Here is a 20,351-nt window from a genome sequence, read left to right on the forward strand (position 1 = left end):
ATGAACGCGTCATCTGCCAATGTGACCGTGGTGATACAGTACCGAGACTCCTTCACTAAAGCTGTGACCAAGGGTGTGATTGTTGTTGTTATCGGCATCTCCATCCACTACATCAATGCAGGCCTCATACAGACCTTTCGCAAGCACCAGGTCTGATGTTCCTTTGATTACATTAATAACACGTTTACTCAAGAAAAGTGACAGAAGTACATTTTCAAATTATGATCAATGTAGCAGCAGAAGAGTTTCATCAGTGCTGATCATTTGTAATCATTAGCACCCTGAAACATCTAGTGTTGGTCTGCTCCTGCTCACATGTGTCTTTCATGCTTATTGTGATGAAGTATCTCAAACACTTCATATCCCTCAAATATGCTTAATGTAAGTAAGAAAATGGAACATAAATATTGATCAAAGTTGTCTTAAAATACATTAAACATTTTGTTTTTATTAAATGTTGCTGATTAAACACACAGAACATATCGATCCAAAACAATTCAATCTGGAAACAGATGAACAAAATATGTCTTTGCACTACAGAACGTATTTGAACTCTGTATCATTATGTTTTAACGTTAATGCTCATATTTATGAGCAGAGTGCAAAGGAGTTGGACCTGCAGTTAAAATACGGAGCCTATGTTTGTGTTTTTTTTCTGTTTTGACGTCATTTCTTGGAAAAAGTCAAAAACTTCAGATACCTGTAATCTGTAAAAACTAAATGTTGTGCACGTTTTGTGCTACCTAGTACGGACTTTATTATGGATAACTTTAAAACAGAAGGGTATTATAATCAGAGGTCACTTTTCAAGCTGTTTGTTTACATGCAGCTTTATAGGAAACACAGACGGGGGAGGAAAGATGATGTCATTTCTATGACTTCACTCATTCATGTGTTGTTTCTGGGACGCGAAAGAGCACAGAGAAAAAACTAAATATAACCAATGTTAGCAGAAGAAGTAGGTGTTACTCTTGAATAACACAAACACATTAAAATCTGCAGTTGAATTTCAACAAAACCAGTCAGACACGGGTTACAGGAAAGCTTACAACAAACACGTCAATATACACAAAGCAGTCAGATCAATGTCCTCATTTAGGCCTACATTTGTAGAACTGTCAATCCAAAAGACTTCCTGCTGGATAAGTACAGTAACAAGTAAATAAGATCAATACTTCCAGCTCCTGCTGTTCTTCACTTCTCTTCTGTGTGCTTTTCTTCCCACAGATTTTCTACATGAATCCTCGGTACATCCTGTTTTTTCACCTGGTGGTCATCGACTTGATCCTAGTGACCGTGACCATCATCCTGTTCTTCATGAGCTACATTCTCTACAAAATAAAAGTCTCCATCTGTTGCGTCTTCATCCTGCTGGCTCTCTTTGCCACCGAGAACACCCCTCTGAACCTGGCGTGCATGGCGGTGGAGTGCTACATCGCCATCTGCTTCCCGCTCCGCCACGTGCAGATCTGCACCGTCAGGAGAACATTGATGCTGATTGGTTTGATGTGGATGACGACCATGGTGTCGGTTCTTCCTGATCTCTTCATCGCTTTGGCCACAGAGCAGCTGGACTTCTTCCATTCCCGTGTGTTCTGCCTCCGGGAAACTGCCTTTCGAAATCCCTACATCATGAGGAAGAGAGACGTCACATATATTGTGTATCTGGTTCTAGTTTGGCTCGTTATTGTTTTCACTTACTTCAGAATTCTGTTCACTGCACAAACAGCGAGCAGAGATGCTAAGAAAGCCAGAAACACCGTCCTCCTGCACGGTTTCCAGGTGTTGTTGTGTATGGCGACGTATGTAGAGCCCCTGCTAAAATCCGCTCTGCTGCAATGGTTTCCTAAGAATTTTTCAGACACCCTGTTCGCTTGTTACATCATCATACAAATCTTTCCGAGGTCCATCAGCTCGATCATCTATGGCATTAGAGATAAGACTTTCAGGAAGTACCTGAAAAGGTATCTGTTCTGTAAAGTGAGAACACAGTGAGCAGCAGTCACACACATACCGTCAAAAACCTGCTTTACATGGAGTGAGATCGTAAAACAGAACAAACCTCTGCATTCACTTTGTTCTGCTAGAGACCACACGTCATGTCAACATCAAGTTACTGAGACTGATTCTGTTTATTCTTGTTTGGTTATTAAATCATGGCATTCAGAGCAGCACAAGTTGTGCTTGGTTGCTTCTTCATATCACTATTTTTTTCTCCAAACAACTTCTAGTTTATATTGTTTATTATTAATCTTGCCTCAACATAAAAGGCCTGCTTGTGGTGTTTTTTGGCAAGTCTTTTTTATGGTGGTTCAATCACAAACCGATATTTTCCTTCCTAATAAGATCAGATCAGATAATCCTTTCTTCCTCCCACAACGGGGAAATGTACATTGTGCAGGAGCAAAGTGGATGGTGCAACATTACAATAAAGGGCATATAGAATAAGTAAGTAAATAAGTGTATCCTCAAAAAATATGTACAGAACGAATACGACAAGTGAAGAAGTATGGCACATGTTGAGAGGTGAGATGAAGTGAAGTGATGTTGCACATTAATAAATAAAGATAAATATTGCACATGTAGATTATGTTGCAGCACTCTTAACAGGAGTGTTATCGCACTTTGTGTCCGTTTTGGTGTTTACTGTTGATTATAGAGTCTGACCCCGGCAGGAAGAACAGACCCGCGGTATCTCTCTGTGAGACACCGCGGGTGAAGGAGTCTGTCACTGAACGAGCTCCCCATTGTTGTTAGTGTCACCTGCAAAGGGTGGGACGTGTTGTCCATCAGAGACGACAGCTTGGCCATCATTCTCCTGTCAGCCACCACCTCCACAGAGTCAAGAGGGCAGCCCAGGACAGAGCTGGACTTTTCACCAGTCTGTGTAGTCTATTCCTGTCAGCAGCAGAGATGCTGCTGCCCCAGCAGACGACTCCAAAGAAGATGACTGATGCCGCCACAGAGTTAAGGAAGGACTTCAGAAGTCTCCTGAGCAGATAGAGTCTACTCTGTCCCTTCTTGTAGAGAGCGTTTGAGTTCTCTGACCAGTCCAGTTTATTGTTCAGGTGGACACCCAGGTACTTAAAAGATTTCTCCTTTTGGTCTTCTCCTTGCTCCTTGGTCTTCCCTGCGTTGAGCTGGAGGTGGTTTCTCTGGCACCAGACTGCAAAACCCTGGGTCGGTTCTCTGTACGCCCTGTCGTCCCCATGGGCGATGAGGCCGACGATGGCAGAATGGTCAGAGAACTTTTGGAGGTGGCGGTTCGCTGAGTTGTGGGTAGTGTTGTCACAGTGTTGTTGACTTTGATACCAATGCCGAGTTTAGTATCACAATACTCCATACTGATATGATACTTGAAAGTAAAACCATACTGGCTCGATACACGATACCTAATATATCACACACAGGATGTCCACGAGGGTTGGTCACATTTTGGAATTCACAGTTCATTAACAGCTTGTAACACTGTGAGATTACTGGACAAGTCCCAAACAAACTTCAGGTCAGAAAAACGTCAATTTAGTATCGAAATATTTTAAACACTTTAAACTTGTAGCTGCAGTTGCAATTACCACAGCTTAACACAACATTTACAATTAATTATTTATAATTTAATATTTATTTCATACATATCAGGGCAAATTGCCAATTTATATTTATATACTGTATATCTCTTTATTCTAATCTATTGGCTCAAATTCAGTGCTCTTTTGCAAAACCCACGACGCTCACAGAGCGAACAAAAACTTTTCAATGATATCTTAACTATGTCATTTGAATTTCATTCATATAAAGTCATATGCTAGTTCCAAACGGACAAACCATGATTCTGCCAACAGGCCGTTTCCACTTACAAGATACTCCAGCAACCCAATCACATTGTTTACGGTGGGGTGTTCCTCTTTTGCTGGCTGTTCTAACGCTTCAGTTCCACCATAATAGAAGTGACATGTAACGTCAGCTAGTAGCCCTGCATTATTTGAGCGTTTAAAAGCACAGAAACGACACCCTGATGATACGTTCGTCGTGTGGAACTTTCTAATATGCTTGTCATGCTATTTGCGATGCACGCTTGTATGCTAACCTGTCATGTTTTGTACTCCTTGGAGATGTCTGGCTGTTTGTTATGAGGTGCTTGGCGAGGTTTCTAGTGTTTCCTCCCTTAAACGACACTGTTTTGAAGAACTTTAGCATACAGGTGTCGATAAGTCAGTGGGTTTACCATCAGCATCTGCTCTGTAGTAGTCGTCCCCACGGAAACTTCAGCAGCTTGTTGTGTTCTCCAGTACAGAGTACGGAGGTACTTTATTTCAGAAGATGACTCGCTGTTGTCGCCGATAGTGGACCTGTTGAGGCAGAGGCACTGCCTCTCTCTCTCTCTCTCAATCAAAGCTGAGGCTAATGCTGCATAAACGTGGATGAATGACAGGCGTCTACCTCACCATCAACGGTCTGACTTGCATACCTTGCTAATACTGCCGCCTAGTAGAGATGCGAGTCGTAGTATTTTATCCTCTCATGCCAAGACATGCCACTCTCTGTCACTTACACCAGAGCCACACCTACAGACTTGACCTACAGCAAGTACCGAACGTTGAGAAATTCAGGTACCAAACTGTTTCGAAAAAGTATCTAACTTGCAACACTAGTTGTGTGTGAAGTCTGCAGTGTAGAGGGTGAACAGGAACGTAGCCAGCACCGTTACCAGGGGGCCCCCATGCTGCAGACAATAGTGTCGGACTGACACCTCCGAGCCCTCCCGTACTGCAGACGGTTGGTGAGTTAGTCCAGAATCCAGGCCGTGAGGAGGTGATCCACTCCCGAGTGCACCAGCTTGTCCCCCAGAAGCAGAGGCTGTATGGTGTTGAAGGCACTGGAGAAATCAAAAAACAAGATCTAAAAAGATGGCACCCTTCTCTGAATGACTATCTGAAAATGTTACACATGCTAAGTACAGTTGAAGGCAAGTATTGTCAGTTCAAGGTTCCCCCATTTGGTCTTTCCATAGGCCCAAGGGTCTTTACAAGGTGCATGCAGGCAGCACTTGCCCCAGTGTAAGCCAACAGTAGTTACATCACTGCTTGATCTGGGCTCCAACTCAGGAAGAATCAGAGCAGAATTATACAGCCCCTCTCAGTCATGTGACAAGACTCGGCCACACTGTCCGTCTTTCCAGCCAGAGGGCCGTGTATATTGGTGTAACTTCAAACTTCTGACAGATTTTGGCCTCCCCAACTCTGCGACAAGTAGAGACAATACTCCAGCTTCTTTAAACTATTGGTCTTGATGACGTGAGTGACATCAATACTGCCATTAGGCCTTGTGTACTTGGTGCCATTCCAAGTTTGGATAAATGACCTCCATTTTGATCTGTCAGTACAGGTTGCAAGACAGCTCCTCATATTGGCTTTCCAGCCTCAGGGCAATGCACCTGCCAGAGCCAGGAAATAAGGTGGCAGTTTTTCTCTCACGCCAGAAGCTACCCTCGGGGGAATAGAGACTCCATTCAGAGGTGAATAAATTAGGAGCCAATATGGCACAGCATAAGTGGACCTGTCACCTCAGAGTCCCCAACACACTGCCCAGAAGTCAACAAGTCTATTGGGACAGGACGCCCTGATGCATCCATGGTCAGGGGGCCTCCTGTTTCCGTCCAGAGTCCAGAAAGGCAACCACTGACTCCTGCTGGTTGCCAGAAACTGAAAAGAGGCTTTTCAGGGCCACTCAACAGGATCGTCTCCACTTTCTGGGCAGCCCTACAAGGGTTGCCTGTGACTGAGATTTGTGCTGCGGCTGCCTGGGCCACACCAGGCACCTTTGCCCTTTTCTATAGGGTTAATGTTGCTGTCCTCAAAAGTAGCAATCTTTCAGGAACCCGCAGGCCGTTCCTAGTGAGCGGGGTTTCCTCTTGACTATGCTGGTTATAGTCATCTAGTAATATTCTGTTTGGATTGAAACCTGAATTAGGCCTCATAATGAAGTATTTTCTGATTGATATGCAGTTATTATTCAGGTTTTAGAAGCCTTCTTTGGACATGCATGAATTTTGAATATGCTCAGTTTGTGAAAGATGGCCTCCTGTCTGTTTGTGTGATTGCTCTGTGCTGCAGTTAATCACAATATGTGCGGAGGACAGGAATACAGTATAATAATAGTCATTAGCCACAAAATTATTTTAGTAGGAATACTCTTTTCTGAGTTAGGGCAAACAATGTTCATGTAAAGGTATTATTAAAACGTTTCTGACAGACTGTCGAGTCTTACAGGGATGGCTAAATGTTGGCTGTCTCCAGAAGTGCAGCTGCAGATTACAGGTGAGCTACACTGTGTTGTATTTGAAGTGCTTTTTAAAGAATACTTCATTCTGCTTTCAAAGGAAATGCAAAGCTTATTTTCATCAATTATTGATTAAGAATCCAAATCTGAACATCCCCTACATGGATGCATGCAACTCATCACCATGTAAACACACCCATGAATCCTGGGCTATAAATACAAATATGTGTCAGAGAGTAACTGGAGCGAATGTTGATGCGCTTGTCTTTTTGCATTAACTGAGGTAAGAAGAACCACCTCACTCTGAATATGAGTTATGTTTATTTATCATGGCTTCAAACTTTCCAATTAATATTTTGCAATTAAGGCAAACGTGTTGGTTCTGCATAAACAGTGTTGGTGATTTTCCTTTCATGATTGTTAAATGTGTTCATTGTTTTACTGTTATTTTTGCAATTAACTGATTCTGACTGTTTTGGTACAGACTGAATGAAACCGTTTTAAAACACTTCTTCAAAGAACTGATTGTCTGACTGCATGTTTAGCTTCTTTCCAAAGCGCTGACATCTTTTGGTCATACTGTTTTCGTCAGACTTCTATCCCATAAGTCTTTATGCATTGATGTCTATTTGTGCGAGTAAATATATATATTTTTTTATTTAAGATCGATGCCCTGACCTTCTTCCAGAGGTGAGTTCTTCTTTGCTTTCATCACTGAGCGTCTCTAAATGTCTCGTGATGGTTTGATTGAGGAGGAAAATTGGCACCAAAATTACCTTTAAAAAGCAGGTGCGACATTATTTTCATATAATAATGAAGTAACGTGCAAAATGACACCTTTCATATGTATCATTACACAGTGCAATAAATAGTTGGATATTGATTACTAAACCATCCTGATTTATCAGAAGGTTGTTTGTGTTCAAACATAGATTAGTTTGAACATTGTTTGGGAGTTATACGTTTTTCACAGGTTGTAAACCAGTTTAGTACAAAATACAGACACAACTAAACTTAACTCATATTAAATTTAATCGGCCTTTTGTGTCTGTTGTCATGGTGGAACTTTTACTAGACAACATCACTATAATTTGACTCTGACATGGGCAGTTGTTCAGTGTAACCTGAATGAGACGAGGCACGAGTGAGATTTTGTGAAGCATTCAGTAGACATGGGATAAAGATGGTGCCATTTGGCTGCTTGAAACAGAAGTTTGTTCAGAATTGAATAAGTTATGACCATATTTACGTGTGAGACAACCACCTTCACCTTAGTGAAAAATCATCAAAGTCATATAAAGTCATTGGCTGAATTATCAATGAGGAGATACACAAACGGATTAGTTCACATGCAATATCATACAGTACTGTTTTAAACGATGGACGAGGTAAATTTAGGAGGTTTGACACTAATAATCCAATTTCATTTTAGTTTGAAACGGACAATTTATGAATAACAACTTCCTCAACAGGGCAGCGATGCACTTTTCAGCGATGCATTTTCTGCCTCTACTGTACGCACACATTCTGCATACATTGTTCTAACAGTGTCGGTCTTAGAAGACAAAGTTTGATTCCATGTAGCGACAACATGTTTGGTTTACAGGATGTAGAAGGTGTTTGTCGTATCTGAAAAGGTCTGGCATTAATGTCATCGTTACTGACGCGGAACGAAAAACCTTTTTGAGACATGTTACTGATGTGGTTAAGATTGTGTTTCCATCAAGCACTTTGACATTAACTAAAACATATGACATGACTTTTGACCTTTCAGTTCTTCTGTCATAAGCTCTGTCATTAGGGTGTGTCAAATAGTCAAAACACTTCTAATGCCCACATGCATGAGTTCAATTGTTTAGTTCTGTATTTAATATATTCTGTGTTCTTGTCTTGATTTAGTCTTGTTTAGTTATGTAATTATTTGTCTTTCATTGTTAAGAGATTGGCTGCACGGTGGTGCAGTGGTTAGCACTGTTGCCTCACAGCTAGAAGGTCACTGGTTCAAACCCCAGTTTGCAAAAAGTGGGCCTTTCTGTGTGGAGTCTGCATGTTCTCCCTCTGCATGCGTGGGTTTTCTCCGGGGTCCCTGGCTTCCTCCCACACTCCAAAGACAGCTTATTGGGTTGCCCGTAGGTTGTCTGTCTCTATGTGTCAGCCCTGTGATTGATCACAGTCCAGGGTGTAACCCCGCCTTCCGCCCAATGACAGCCGTGATAGGCTCCAGCCCCCCGCGACCCTGAGCGGCATAGATGGCTGGATGTTAAGAGATGATTTCCTGAAGTTCTTCTGTCACAGTCCTGAGTTTGGTTTTTAGTGTTTCCTGTTTTACTTTGACACCTTGTCTCTGGTGATCTTCCACTTCCTGCCTTTGTGTGTTTTCCCGCTAGTTTGATTATTGTGTTCACCTGCCTCTTGATTGTCTCACCTGTGCCTAATTAGCATCACCTCCCAAATTTATTTAGTCTTCGTGCTCCCGTGTCTCAGTGTCAGGTCGTCGTCATTTGTCAGAGCTCGTAGTCATCCTGTATCTTTGTTGCCCGAACCTGTTACCTGGACTTTATGTGCCTCCCTGTGTTCCGTTGGATTTGTGGTCGTACCTTTCAGTTGGACCTTTTTGTTGGATTTGACCTGGACTGCTCACAGTGACCTTTTGTTTGTTGCCTTTTTGTTAATTAAACTTTAGTTTTGTCTGCACCTTGGCTCCTCTCCCTTTCTGTTTGAATAAAACTGTGACACTTCCCATTTGTTTATCATGTTTTGTTAAGTTATAATAATTAAATGAAAGAGAATGAGGTTTAATGGTGGTGGGTTACCAAACTAAACCACTGTTGAATGTTCCCTCGTAGGCTTTGTTACTGTATTTGGAAAACAATTTAATAATTTGCTTCATGCTGTTAAATTGTCCGATAATCAGCGTTGAATAACATTCATCCAGTAAGATTGATTTGTTCTATTCTCATATCAATTATTAATATCTGCACATTATGATGCTTTCTTTCTGTTAGACATTACTTTGTCTTTTCAGAGATGAACGTGTCGGCCAACGTGACGGTGGTCGTTCGGCAGCATGACTCCCTCTCCGTAGCTCTGGGCAAGAACGTGTTTGTCGTGGTTCTCGGGATCTCCATCAACTACATCAATGCCAGCCTCTTTCACACCTTCTGCAAACACGAGGTCTGGCACTACGAAGAATGCAACCTTGTGCGTCTCTATGAGACTTTAAGGGGAACCTCAACAAATTGTGCCTGACACACTGCAGCATTAGTTCTAAAGGAACAAAAGTCTGTCTCACAGTTTTCTGACAAAACATTTAAGACACACAGCCGAAGGTGTTTCCTCTAACACAGCCACTCCTCGATCCTCTTTGTGGAGACAAAGCTCTGTTTGTGTTTGGTCACCATATTCACACGGCAGCCATTTTCCTCTGACGTCACGCTCAGGGCAGGAAGCTTTTATAATATTGTAATGTTCCAGATATGAAAGTTGATAACGATAAAGAGTTTTATCATTTCAAAGCTTCTTAATTGATCAGCAACTGTAAGTTCTGAAAATCTAGAGGGACATTGGGCTGTATTTCAAGGTAGAACATATTCGTTAACCCAGCAGCTAACATTAGCATTCAGCCATTTCCTAGCTAACAATACCATTGATGGATTATTTAGAAAGCTTTAAAACACTAAGAATTGGCAAACAAATGTTTGAATGCTGATGTGTTGTGAATTAGCTGTTGCTACCTAATGAGTTTACAGTTTAGTGTTTTACCTTGAAATGTGCCCGTTGGAACCACACATTTTAACTATCCTTTGTCTTTGTGGTTGCTGACTAATGAAAAGCGGTGACCTCGTAACACTTTGTCAGATTCCCGACATTTTACGTGTCAACCTGAAACGCAGCAGGACAACATTATTAGCATTTGAGAATTACCACCATGCGTGTGATGTTTGAGGAAAGTGCCAGCCATGTGAATATTGTGAATGGGATCAACATGTGACATGTGGATCAGAATATCTGGAACAGCACAATCTGGACCAGTGGACCACGGCAGCAACAGGTTTCACCTGCCTCTGCCTCTCTAGTAACTGGAGAGTCTTTCCACACAAATAGTGATTTTTAAAGTGAATGACACCCACACATGTCCACTGCCTGCAATGATGTTTCCTCTTTTGTTAAACTTTTCCTCAACTTGCTCATATTTTGGTTCCACCCTTCAGGTTTTCTACAGGAATCCTCGGTACATCCTCTTTATTCACCTGGTGGTCAACGACATGATCCAATTGACCCTGACCGTTGTCCTGTTCGTCATCAGCTACGCCGTCTACCAAATACATGTGTCCATCTGTTGCGTCTTCATCGTGCTGGCTCTCTTGGCCACCGAGAACACCCCTCTGAACCTGGCTTGCATGACAGTGGAGTGCTACATCGCCATCTGCATCCCGCTCCGCCACGTGCAGATCTGCACCGTCAGGAGAACGGTGGTGCTGATTGGTTTGATGTGGATGACGACCATGGTGTCTGTTCTTCCTGATCTCTTCATCGCTTTGGCCACAGAGCAGCTGGACTTCTTCCATTCCCGTGTGTTCTGCCTCCGGCAAACGGTCTTTCGAAGTCCCTACATCACCAAGAAGAGAGACATCACATATACACTGTTTCTAGTTATCGTCTGGATGACTATCTTCTTCGCTTACTTCAAGATCCTGTTCACTGCAAAAGCAGCGAGCAAAGATGTTAAGAAAGCCAGAAACACCGTCCTCCTGCACGGGTTTCAGCTGCTGCTGTGTATGACAACATATGTAGGCCCCCAGTTCTTAGACGCTATGAAGCTATGGTTCCCTGACAAATATGTCGATCATCTCTTCACCTATTATATCATTGTACAGGTGCTGCCTAGATGCATTAGTCCTGTTGTCTATGGCATAAGAGACAACACCTTCAGGAGGTACCTGAAAAGGCATCTGTTTTGTAAAATCATCATACTGTGAGCAGCCATTCAAAACCTTCGAGAATGTCTTTCAAATAAAGAAAAGTTATTTCAGCTACGAGGTGGTGAACAATGTGAACTAACTAGCAAGGACATCGAGTAGGGCTGCTTGATTAATCGAATAATTCATTTAAATTACTATTTTGTATATCGAGTGAAAACGATTATTTTGCCGCTTTCGTTTCGTCCCGTGATCTAAATCCAGCGCAGCCCTTTGCCTTAGCATGACGTTTGCCCCGCCCACACTCACTCGCCAGGATGTAGCGGCACGTAGTTCAGTCCGAGCCAAGATGACGGAGAGAGAGAGCCTCTGGTCAACAAGAAAGGTTTGGTCTGTTGTACATTGTTACACAGAGAGAAGTGAAGCACGGAGCCCCTCTGGTGACATCTGAGGAAAAAATAATAATGCATGACCACGAGGTAATAACTCGGACAGCCACGTACAACAACAAACATCCGCAACCCCCTCTGGATGACCCACAACTACAATTTGTCTGTAAATATGACTTTGACATTAGGGGACTAATTTGTTATAACCAGGGATTAAATCAGTACGGGGCTTAACTCCGGCACACACGGCCACACTTTCACCTCAAGACAGCCTGAGCTGTTACACATGACGCGGATCAGAGTGTCATCTGGACGAGCTGCTCCTGCTGGCTCACTGCTGAAACTGGTGGGACGTGCCCCTCCCCATCCAGCTCATCATCTGTAGGCTATGTGAAGGACTTGAGCTCCGTAAGGATGCGCTCGATTATCGTTAATACAATATGATTTGGGAATCGGACCTTGACGCAGAGCAGATAGCGGGGGTTCATTCATGGTGCCATCAGTGGCCGCAGTAATCCATGCTCAGTGAATTCATATTAACAGCAGCTCATACCGATTTTACAACATTTAACACTTCAACAGACAAAAAACTTCACACCACAAGTTTCCTCACGCGCAGCCTTTGACCTGTTCTTCCTTTATAATCGACAGAGCAGTGAGGATACATTATATATATAATATATATATATATATATATATATATATATATATTCAGTTACAATATCACTGCACCTCTAACCTGGTGCGTTATCAACATGTTTAATGTTTACAATAAGAATTGACCCCAAAGGAGTTACATCATGTACTTTTTATTTAACATGACAAACACACGTCAGTCAACACAATATTAACAATGTTATAAATAAGACAGCTTATGAACTTTTTTTCCAGTTCAAAGTTTTCAGTCTGAACATCTGGCTCATGGTTTTGATTAAACAGTTGGGCTTCAACTTGCGCGGGATTTTGCCACAAGACATTTTCCTCGCTCAGGGTGGGAAGCTTTTATAATATTGTAATGTTCCAACATGCTGAAAATACACTCGCGGCCAAAGCCGACGCTGACAGAGAGAAACATAAACATCAGAGCAAAACTAACTCACATATTCATGGACACACACACATAAAAAGAGTCTGTCAGCGATCACTGACGTCTCCGTAGTAGCTGCAGTAAACGAGTCCGGGCATGTCTCCCTCACTGCTGTGTTTCGAGGGGATGCACTGAGTCGTGCTGCGTTCAGGAGCGCTCAGAAACGTGAGTGATCAGACACGTTTTTACATATTTTTAAAGATCGATCTCGGGATTTATTAATCGATATTGGGTCATTCAAATGAGAATCGATTCGAATCAGAAAAATCTATTTTTTAAACCCAGCCCGACTGTTCAATAAATGGTTGCTGTTCCAAGGTCAGTGAGTAATCGTTTCAATAATCGTGATCTCAATTATTGAACAAAATAATTGTTATGGTGGTTTCTGCCATGATCGAGCAGCCCTAACATCGAGTGCTGAAGCTGGTAGCACTTCATCACTTTGATCATTTACTAAAGCAATCTAAACGACTGTCTATGATCAATATATCTCATTACTTGTAACTCATATATGTGACATCTTGCATGCACACGCCCTAATCAGTGGTAAGGTTCCCATTTATTAAAGATTATAACTTTTCCACGTTGGTCTCGTTTACTAAGGACTGCTGATGCAGCCTAACACACACACAGCTGGATATCGCAGTGACATCATCTCTGACACCCTGTATAATATAAAGCCATTAAACTGGTTTCACACTCACAGTGCAGCGTGAAGGTGGAGACTGAAGTTCACCCTCACAGGTAGGAAACACATTAATGCAATGTTTTATAATAATGTTTTACTCATGCAATCCATGTGAACTGTATCTGCATTTAATGTTGAACTACAGAATTGTGTTGCAATATTAATTGAGTAACTCTTAAACAATTCAGCAATGAGATGGTTAATAATTAATAACAATTAATAATTGTGTTTTTATTGTTATTTTTCATCAGCGGTATTTATTGACATCTATTCATCGAGCTTTTGTTGATGCAATTTTGAACTATTCAGGGGAACCTAAACTTTTATATGACGCCTCGTATCAATGCAAAGCACCTTAACATTTCAGCCTCATGCATCAGTATATATATGTATATATGTATATATATACATATATATACATATATATAACACGTTGTTAAAAGGGACGGACACATTAAAAGATAAATGTTACTATGATGAGTTTATTGCTTGTAGATTTGCATCACTCTCATGATGTTATTATCTGAAGTCTTAACAAAGGTATTCCTTATTGTAAAAACACATTTGATTTTAAGATGAACACATTTAAAGCTGAGTTTTGCAGCGAGTCTGAACTAAAGTTAAACATGTTTAAATGTCCTCTTGTGACACAGACCCTCAGATTAACTCGATGAACTCCTCGTCTCATGGCTTCAACATGTCGAGCGGTGCGACGTATCGAGACTCTTTCGGCACAGCTGTGACCAAGAACGTGATCGTCCTGGCTGTCGGCCTCACAATCAACTACATCAATGGTACTCTGATTCACACCTTCAGAAAACACGAGGTCAGACTGCTTCATGTTGTTAACATTAAATCACATGTATATAAGTGTGACTGTTGTTATTGCCAAATCATTTCTGTTCAATGATCAGTTTTCCGTGTAAAGTAGAAGGCTCAGTCTTTACTCAGATGTGATTGTTGTTCAGGATGAGTGTGGGGACGTGAGGAATCACCTTTTTGTGTCTTCTGTACGTAAAGAAACAGAACACTGAATGCATCATTGTAGAACATTTGGTGTTTTTAATTTGTAGAACTTAATATTACAATTTGTCACATGGGCATCCTTTCTGTCACTGCTGTCTTTAGTATCTGTAAGTCCATTTGGTGCAGGAGCAGCGTGTTCTCCCTCCTAACTCATCATGTGCAGCTCTGTCAGAGGCCCTTTGCTTCAAAGTATTAACAATGTTTATGTGCACAGCTGTGTGGTCGAGTTAAAAACATGCAACTTCAAAATAAATGTTGCTCTAAAACGGCACATTTACGAGTTTTGGACATGCAACAATTACAAACACGAGGTTTGTGTTTCAGTTTTGTCATGTTTAGGCAGCTGAACGACTTGGTTTGGTTTTAGAAAATATTTAAATAAGTACTTTTGCATAATAGTTGTGTCAAAAAGAGGCGATCATTGACTGTTGCTCTCACACAGAAACCCCTGACTCCTGTGTGAAAGTCACACCTGTAATTTATCGCTCTTTATCCTCAATCAGCTGACTTTAACACCTCATATAGAAAGAGCATTAAACAACAGTCCGAGCCATATTTGACGAGTTGGGATCGAGAGCAGGTTTTCAGGACGCTCAAACACAACAAAGAATCATGTATAGAACAGAGACGGAGTACTGGGGGAGTTTAACCGGCTGTTTTTCTTCTTCTTCTCTCCTTCAGGTGTTTTATGTGAATCCCCGTTACATCCTGTTCATCCACCTGGTGGTGAACGATATGATCCAGCTGACAACAACGATAAGCCTTTTTGTCTCAAGTTATATCTTCTACAAAATTAACGCCTCTTTTTGTTGCCTCATTATTACACTCGCCGTATTCACGACCCTCAACACGCCATTAAATTTAGCTGTCATGGCAGTGGAGTGCTACATCGCCATTTGTTTACCTCTGAGACACGCCGAGTTGTGCACGATCAGAAGAACGTACATCCTGATTGCTGGGATCTGGGCCATGAGTGCTGTCTCCACACTATTAGATGTGTTTATTTTTCTGGCAACAGAACCTGTGCAGTTATTCTCTTCTGCAGTTTTTTGTGAAAAGGACAACCTGTTCAGACACCCCATACATGTGAAAAAGAAGGATGTTTACATCATTTACCTGATTGGTGTTTGGCTCACACTTTTCTACACTTACTTGAAGATCTTCACGGCTGCTAAACAAGCTAAAGCTGCTAACTTAACTGACGGAGATGCAAAGAAGGCCAGGAACACAATCCTGCTGCATGCTTTTCAGCTTCTGCTGTGCATGCTAACCTTTGTGGCCCATGTGCTCAAAAAGGCTCTGTTGAGCTGGTTTCCTAAACATTATGTACATGTAGTCTTTGCCTCCTACATCATCATCCAGATCCTTCCCCGGCTCATCAGTCCTGTTGTGTACGGGCTACGAGACAAGACATTTCGACACCATTTGAAAATGTACATGCTGTGTGCGGCGAGGGAGAGCGTCAAACCACAGACTGCAGCAAAATAATGCTCAGATTTCTCTCAGCTGTCTAAACTCTAAAAGATAAACCTGCTTTCATTAGCTTCATGTTTAATGCTTTTCTTGTATTTCCTACATGTCATTATATTATTGTGTTGCTGCATCAGATAATGAATAAACTAATACATGAGTAAATAATAATGCAACACATTCTGCTGATGTTCTTGAGTTTGAGTTCTTTATCAAGTCTGAACGACTACAAAACTCCAGTCTCACTAGCAAACACAATCATGTTCAAACATCCGACAAGTCTCTGTTTTCAGTCTGAAATCAAATTAATACAATGAAGCAGCTGTGTGATCTGTGTGATCTAACAGCTAAATGTATTTCTATCTCACATTCATAACAACGTGAGCCGAACAAAGTGCTGTGCAGACAGGCAACAGAAAACAAGGTTAACAGACAGCAACAGCTAGCATATGTCCTGGCAATGATCACACTAACATCAAATCATTATTTACTATATTATTTAGAAAACTCTGCTGCATATTAAATCAAGCGCTCCCTAAACTAACAGCCCCTCCCCCAGGGGGCGATGGAGGGGTTTGGGCTTCACTTTTGGTTGGAGCTGGCATGTCATGTGATGACCTCGCAGCGACAGCAGTTTAGAGAGGAAGAGTAAACAACGGTCGGGTGTAGGGATGCACTGATACCACTCTTTTTCAGACCAAGTACAAGTACTTACATTTGGGGACAGAGTACCGATATGAGTACTTAATAATATGGTTACAGTTCTCATAATGACTTTAAAAGCATGTTTCATTTTCATTAGACGTTCCTCACTTTCTGACTGTAACAAAGTGAATCGACAGAATGATGCAACTGTTGCTGCTTTTAACACTCAACTTTGTTTTACTTAACAAACATGACACTTTCAGTACAACACAACATCCCACATATAGTGTAAAAAAGGTCACGTGATGAACACTCCCATTTCTGAGCGCACCTGAACGCAGCACTCCACAGCGCATCCCTGGGAAACACGGCGGTGAGGGAGACATGCCCGGACTTGTTCACAGTCCGGGCAGTGATCGCCGACGGACTCTTTTCATCGTGTGTGCGTCCATGAATATGTCAGTTAGTTTGCCTTAATGTTTCTGTTACACTCTGTTAGCTTCAGTTTGGCCGTGAGTGGACATGTTAGCGCTGTCTGTGAGGACTAAGCCTTTATCTTGCTAACGGGCGGCTAACGTCAAAGTGGTATCCTGGGTGCTGTACTCGTCGTAGTTTTATGAGTACGAGTACTTAAGCTCAGATACCCGATACTGGTGTCAGTATCGGTTCATTCCTAGTCGGATACTCCTCATTGAAATATAATTGTTTATCCCAGAGGAGGCCGGAGATGTTGTAACTTCCTGTAATTCATCACGAGCTACACAAGCCGCGGCGTTGGCTGCCTGCCCCCAGTGATGTTTTCACAGCGCATGCCGTGCATCATAACAAAGACCCAACTAATCGATGATGAAATTCGTTGCCAACTATTTTAATCATCGATTTTAACCGATTAGTTGTTGCAGCCGTGATCTACTTTAATCGGATCACTTTGCTTTGCTTCAGTACCCCAACACACCTGCACCTCTGCTCTCTGCACAGCTGCTGGCCCCGCCCCCTCTTTCTCTCTGTCTGTTTGACTGTCTTCATCAGCACTCTGTTTCATTAAGTCACAAAAGTTAAATATTTTCTCTCACAATTCACAACAGCATGTGAGCCGCGTGTGCACGAGGGACGTTATTGATGACGTAGCGATCAAAACGATCGATCGTTACCAGATGACATCATCACCTTTCATAAGCTTCATAAACAGAAACAATCAATGAATTTATGAGTAGGGACATATGGAGTTAGATACGGCTGATATAGGCACGTGGATTGTTTACATCATGTAGTAGAAGCGCATATGCCTTCTAACTATTCTGCCGTTAGAAGTAAACTGGTCCCTCTGTTGTTTATCTGGTTGCCAAGACTTCATGTGTGATTGACGTCCTGTGAAATCTTGTAGCAGAAACACACACACACACACACACACACACACGCACACACACACACATGGGTTAATATAATCCCAAATGTCTTCACTGATCATAAGTGAACACCTCTCATCAGCAGACAGAACAGAGGTGTGTGTGTCATCCTGCTGGGTACATGATTACTGCTTTGGTTGCACTGGACTGATACACATACTGTGTGGTCTACAAAGTACTGTTTTGTTGTGTTTATCATTTATGTAATATGTTTTATGTATCATGTCCTTTTGTGTGATTTAGATTAATGATCAACAGATATTGCTGATATATTGATGCTTCTGTCTCTCTGGGTACGAACTGTGAAGGTCTTACGAGTGCTGTATATACTCTAAGTTACCTGACGTTGAACAGTTTGACATAAATATCAGATTTTTAGAAGAGAAATATGTTTCCACAGATCAGGGAGTCTAATGGCAGAGTTATTGCGTTTCTAGAGGACATGTCACTCTCTGCTGAATGATTGTGCTGATTTCAGACGGAAGGGTTTTGCATCACGTCAGACATGAACGTTTCATCCCTTAACGGCTCTTCATCTGGGAACCAGCGGGACACCTTCACCACAGCTGTGACCAAGAATGTGATCGTCACAGCCCTCTGCATCTCCATTAACTACGTCAATGGTACTCTGGTGCACACCTTCAGGAAGCACCAGGTATGAAATGTGCCTGTATTTATGTTTTATACTGCATATGTGTGCAAGCAGAAAAGCAACATGCCATACCTCCCTGCCCTTTTCTTCTAAATGTCTTGCCCCCTCGTGTACGTGTGCAGTGTTTTATCAACTTCAAGAAATCAGTTTGAAAAAATAAATGTAGATGACATCGACCAGATAAATGATCAAACCTTTCCCAGTTTAAATATCTCGGATAACCGCAGACTGTAAATACAGTTAAGCAAAAGAAGAAAAGGTCGAGAATAAAAAAATGTTATTCAGAGATAAAACACATGTATTGGCAGCATACGTTTGTTTAGTCTTTTCTATCATAGGGTAGGGTCGCTTGAATGTTTTGGACATTTACTTAGTAAATGTTTCGTTAGTAATTTGCTGTACTTCAAATGTTTGACAGCATGTGGACTGTAAGTGTGAATTATGCCGGCTGCATTGGCTTTTCTTGTGATGTAGTGCAAACTTTTCTTTTTTTGTTCTTCACAAAATCCAAAATAAGAAACAATGATTTTAAAAAGACAAGAAATGATGAGAAGAGTTATTTTTAACTTAATCATCTGTGATACTTAAACCACTCTGAATTCTTCTCCTTCAGATCTTCAACTCAAACCCTCGTTACATCCTGTTCATCCACCTTGTGATCAACGACATGATGCAGCTGGCCCTGACCACTCTCCTCCACATCATCAGCTACGCCTTTTACACCATCAACGTGTCCTTCTGCATCATCCTACTGATCATCACCATCCTCACCACCCTGAACACCCCGCTGAATCTGGCAAGCATGGCAGTGGAGTGCTACATCGCCATCTGCATGCCCCTCCGCTCCAGGCAGATCTGCACCGTCGGGAAAACCTACATCCTGATTGGTTTTATCTGGGTTGCCAGTTCCCTCTCCATTATACCCGACCTCTTCATCCTCATCGCCACCGAGCCGCCGCGTTTTTTTCACTCCAGGCGGTTCTGTGCCCGAGATTATGTGTTCAGAAGCAACTACAGCATTAAGAAGAGGAACACTTCACACATTGTTTGTCTCGTCCTGGTTTGGCTCACACTCCTCTACACTTACTTCAGGATTGTGTTTGCTGCCAGAGGAGCAACATTAGACGGTAAAAAAGCCAGAAACACGACCCTCCTGCATGGGTTCCAGCTGCTGTTATGTATGCTTACCTATGTGAGCCCCGTGTTTGAACAGAGTCTGCACTACTTGCTGCCCAGGCAGTACCTGGCTGTACGCTTTGCCTCCTATATCGTTGTCCAGATCCTGCCTCGCTTTGTGAGCCCCATCGTCTACGGACTACGAGACCAGACCTTCAGGAAGTATGTGAGGCAGTACCTGCTCTGTAAAGTGAGCATAAGAAACCACCCGGAAACTGTCACCACATCAACCATGAGAGTGACTGTGAAACAGGGCTGAACAATAAAAGTATCATCTTCGCTTGGTACAGATCCCTGCAGAAATCACATCATAATCACTCATTCATATTTTTCAATGAAAATGAGAATAATGATGTAAAAATTGTCTTTCCCTTTAATATCGCAAATCATATTGAAATTGCATACAAGTCAAAACAATCGCAATTAGATATTTTTTCTAAATCGTTCAGCCTAACTGTGAAGGTGCAGAGAGTCTCAGGAAAAACACTGCATGATGCCACATCTGCAGTCTGAACACGTATCTCTACTACAGCATGTGACAAGATCATTTTGGGGTAACTTTTTTTGCTGGTTTGTTTTTACTTTTTTGAATACTACTAAAAAATTTAAAAGAA

The 20,351-nt window shown here is 41.9% G+C and overlaps 4 protein-coding genes across 4 annotated transcripts; all 4 read left to right on the forward strand.

Moving 5' to 3' along the window:
* Window positions 1-1,995, forward strand: LOC138605283 (odorant receptor 131-2-like). The gene is made up of 2 exons (XM_069677429.1): window positions 1-150; window positions 1,228-1,995. Exons 1-2 carry the CDS (start codon window positions 1-3, stop codon window positions 1,993-1,995), a joined length of 918 nt encoding a protein of 305 aa, XP_069533530.1.
* Window positions 1,996-9,306: 7,311 nt separating this feature from the next.
* On the forward strand, window positions 9,307-11,258 carry LOC138606436 (odorant receptor 131-2-like). The gene is made up of 2 exons (XM_069678904.1): window positions 9,307-9,453; window positions 10,491-11,258. Exons 1-2 carry the CDS (start codon window positions 9,307-9,309, stop codon window positions 11,256-11,258), a joined length of 915 nt encoding a protein of 304 aa, XP_069535005.1.
* A 2,774-nt stretch (window positions 11,259-14,032) lies between these two features.
* On the forward strand, window positions 14,033-15,876 carry LOC138605284 (odorant receptor 131-2-like). The gene is made up of 2 exons (XM_069677430.1): window positions 14,033-14,188; window positions 15,070-15,876. Exons 1-2 carry the CDS (start codon window positions 14,033-14,035, stop codon window positions 15,874-15,876), a joined length of 963 nt encoding a protein of 320 aa, XP_069533531.1.
* A 2,538-nt stretch (window positions 15,877-18,414) lies between these two features.
* On the forward strand, window positions 18,415-19,996 carry LOC138605285 (odorant receptor 131-2-like). The gene is made up of 2 exons (XM_069677431.1): window positions 18,415-18,564; window positions 19,175-19,996. Exons 1-2 carry the CDS (start codon window positions 18,415-18,417, stop codon window positions 19,994-19,996), a joined length of 972 nt encoding a protein of 323 aa, XP_069533532.1.
* The last annotated feature ends 355 nt before the right edge of the window (window positions 19,997-20,351 follow it).

The sequence above is a fragment of the Semicossyphus pulcher genome, unplaced genomic scaffold (assembly GCF_022749685.1).
Source record: "Semicossyphus pulcher isolate SPU_LCO1_2020_fin unplaced genomic scaffold, fSemPul1.0.p SCAF_3, whole genome shotgun sequence".
Classification (NCBI taxonomy): Eukaryota; Metazoa; Chordata; class Actinopteri; order Labriformes; family Labridae; genus Semicossyphus; species Semicossyphus pulcher.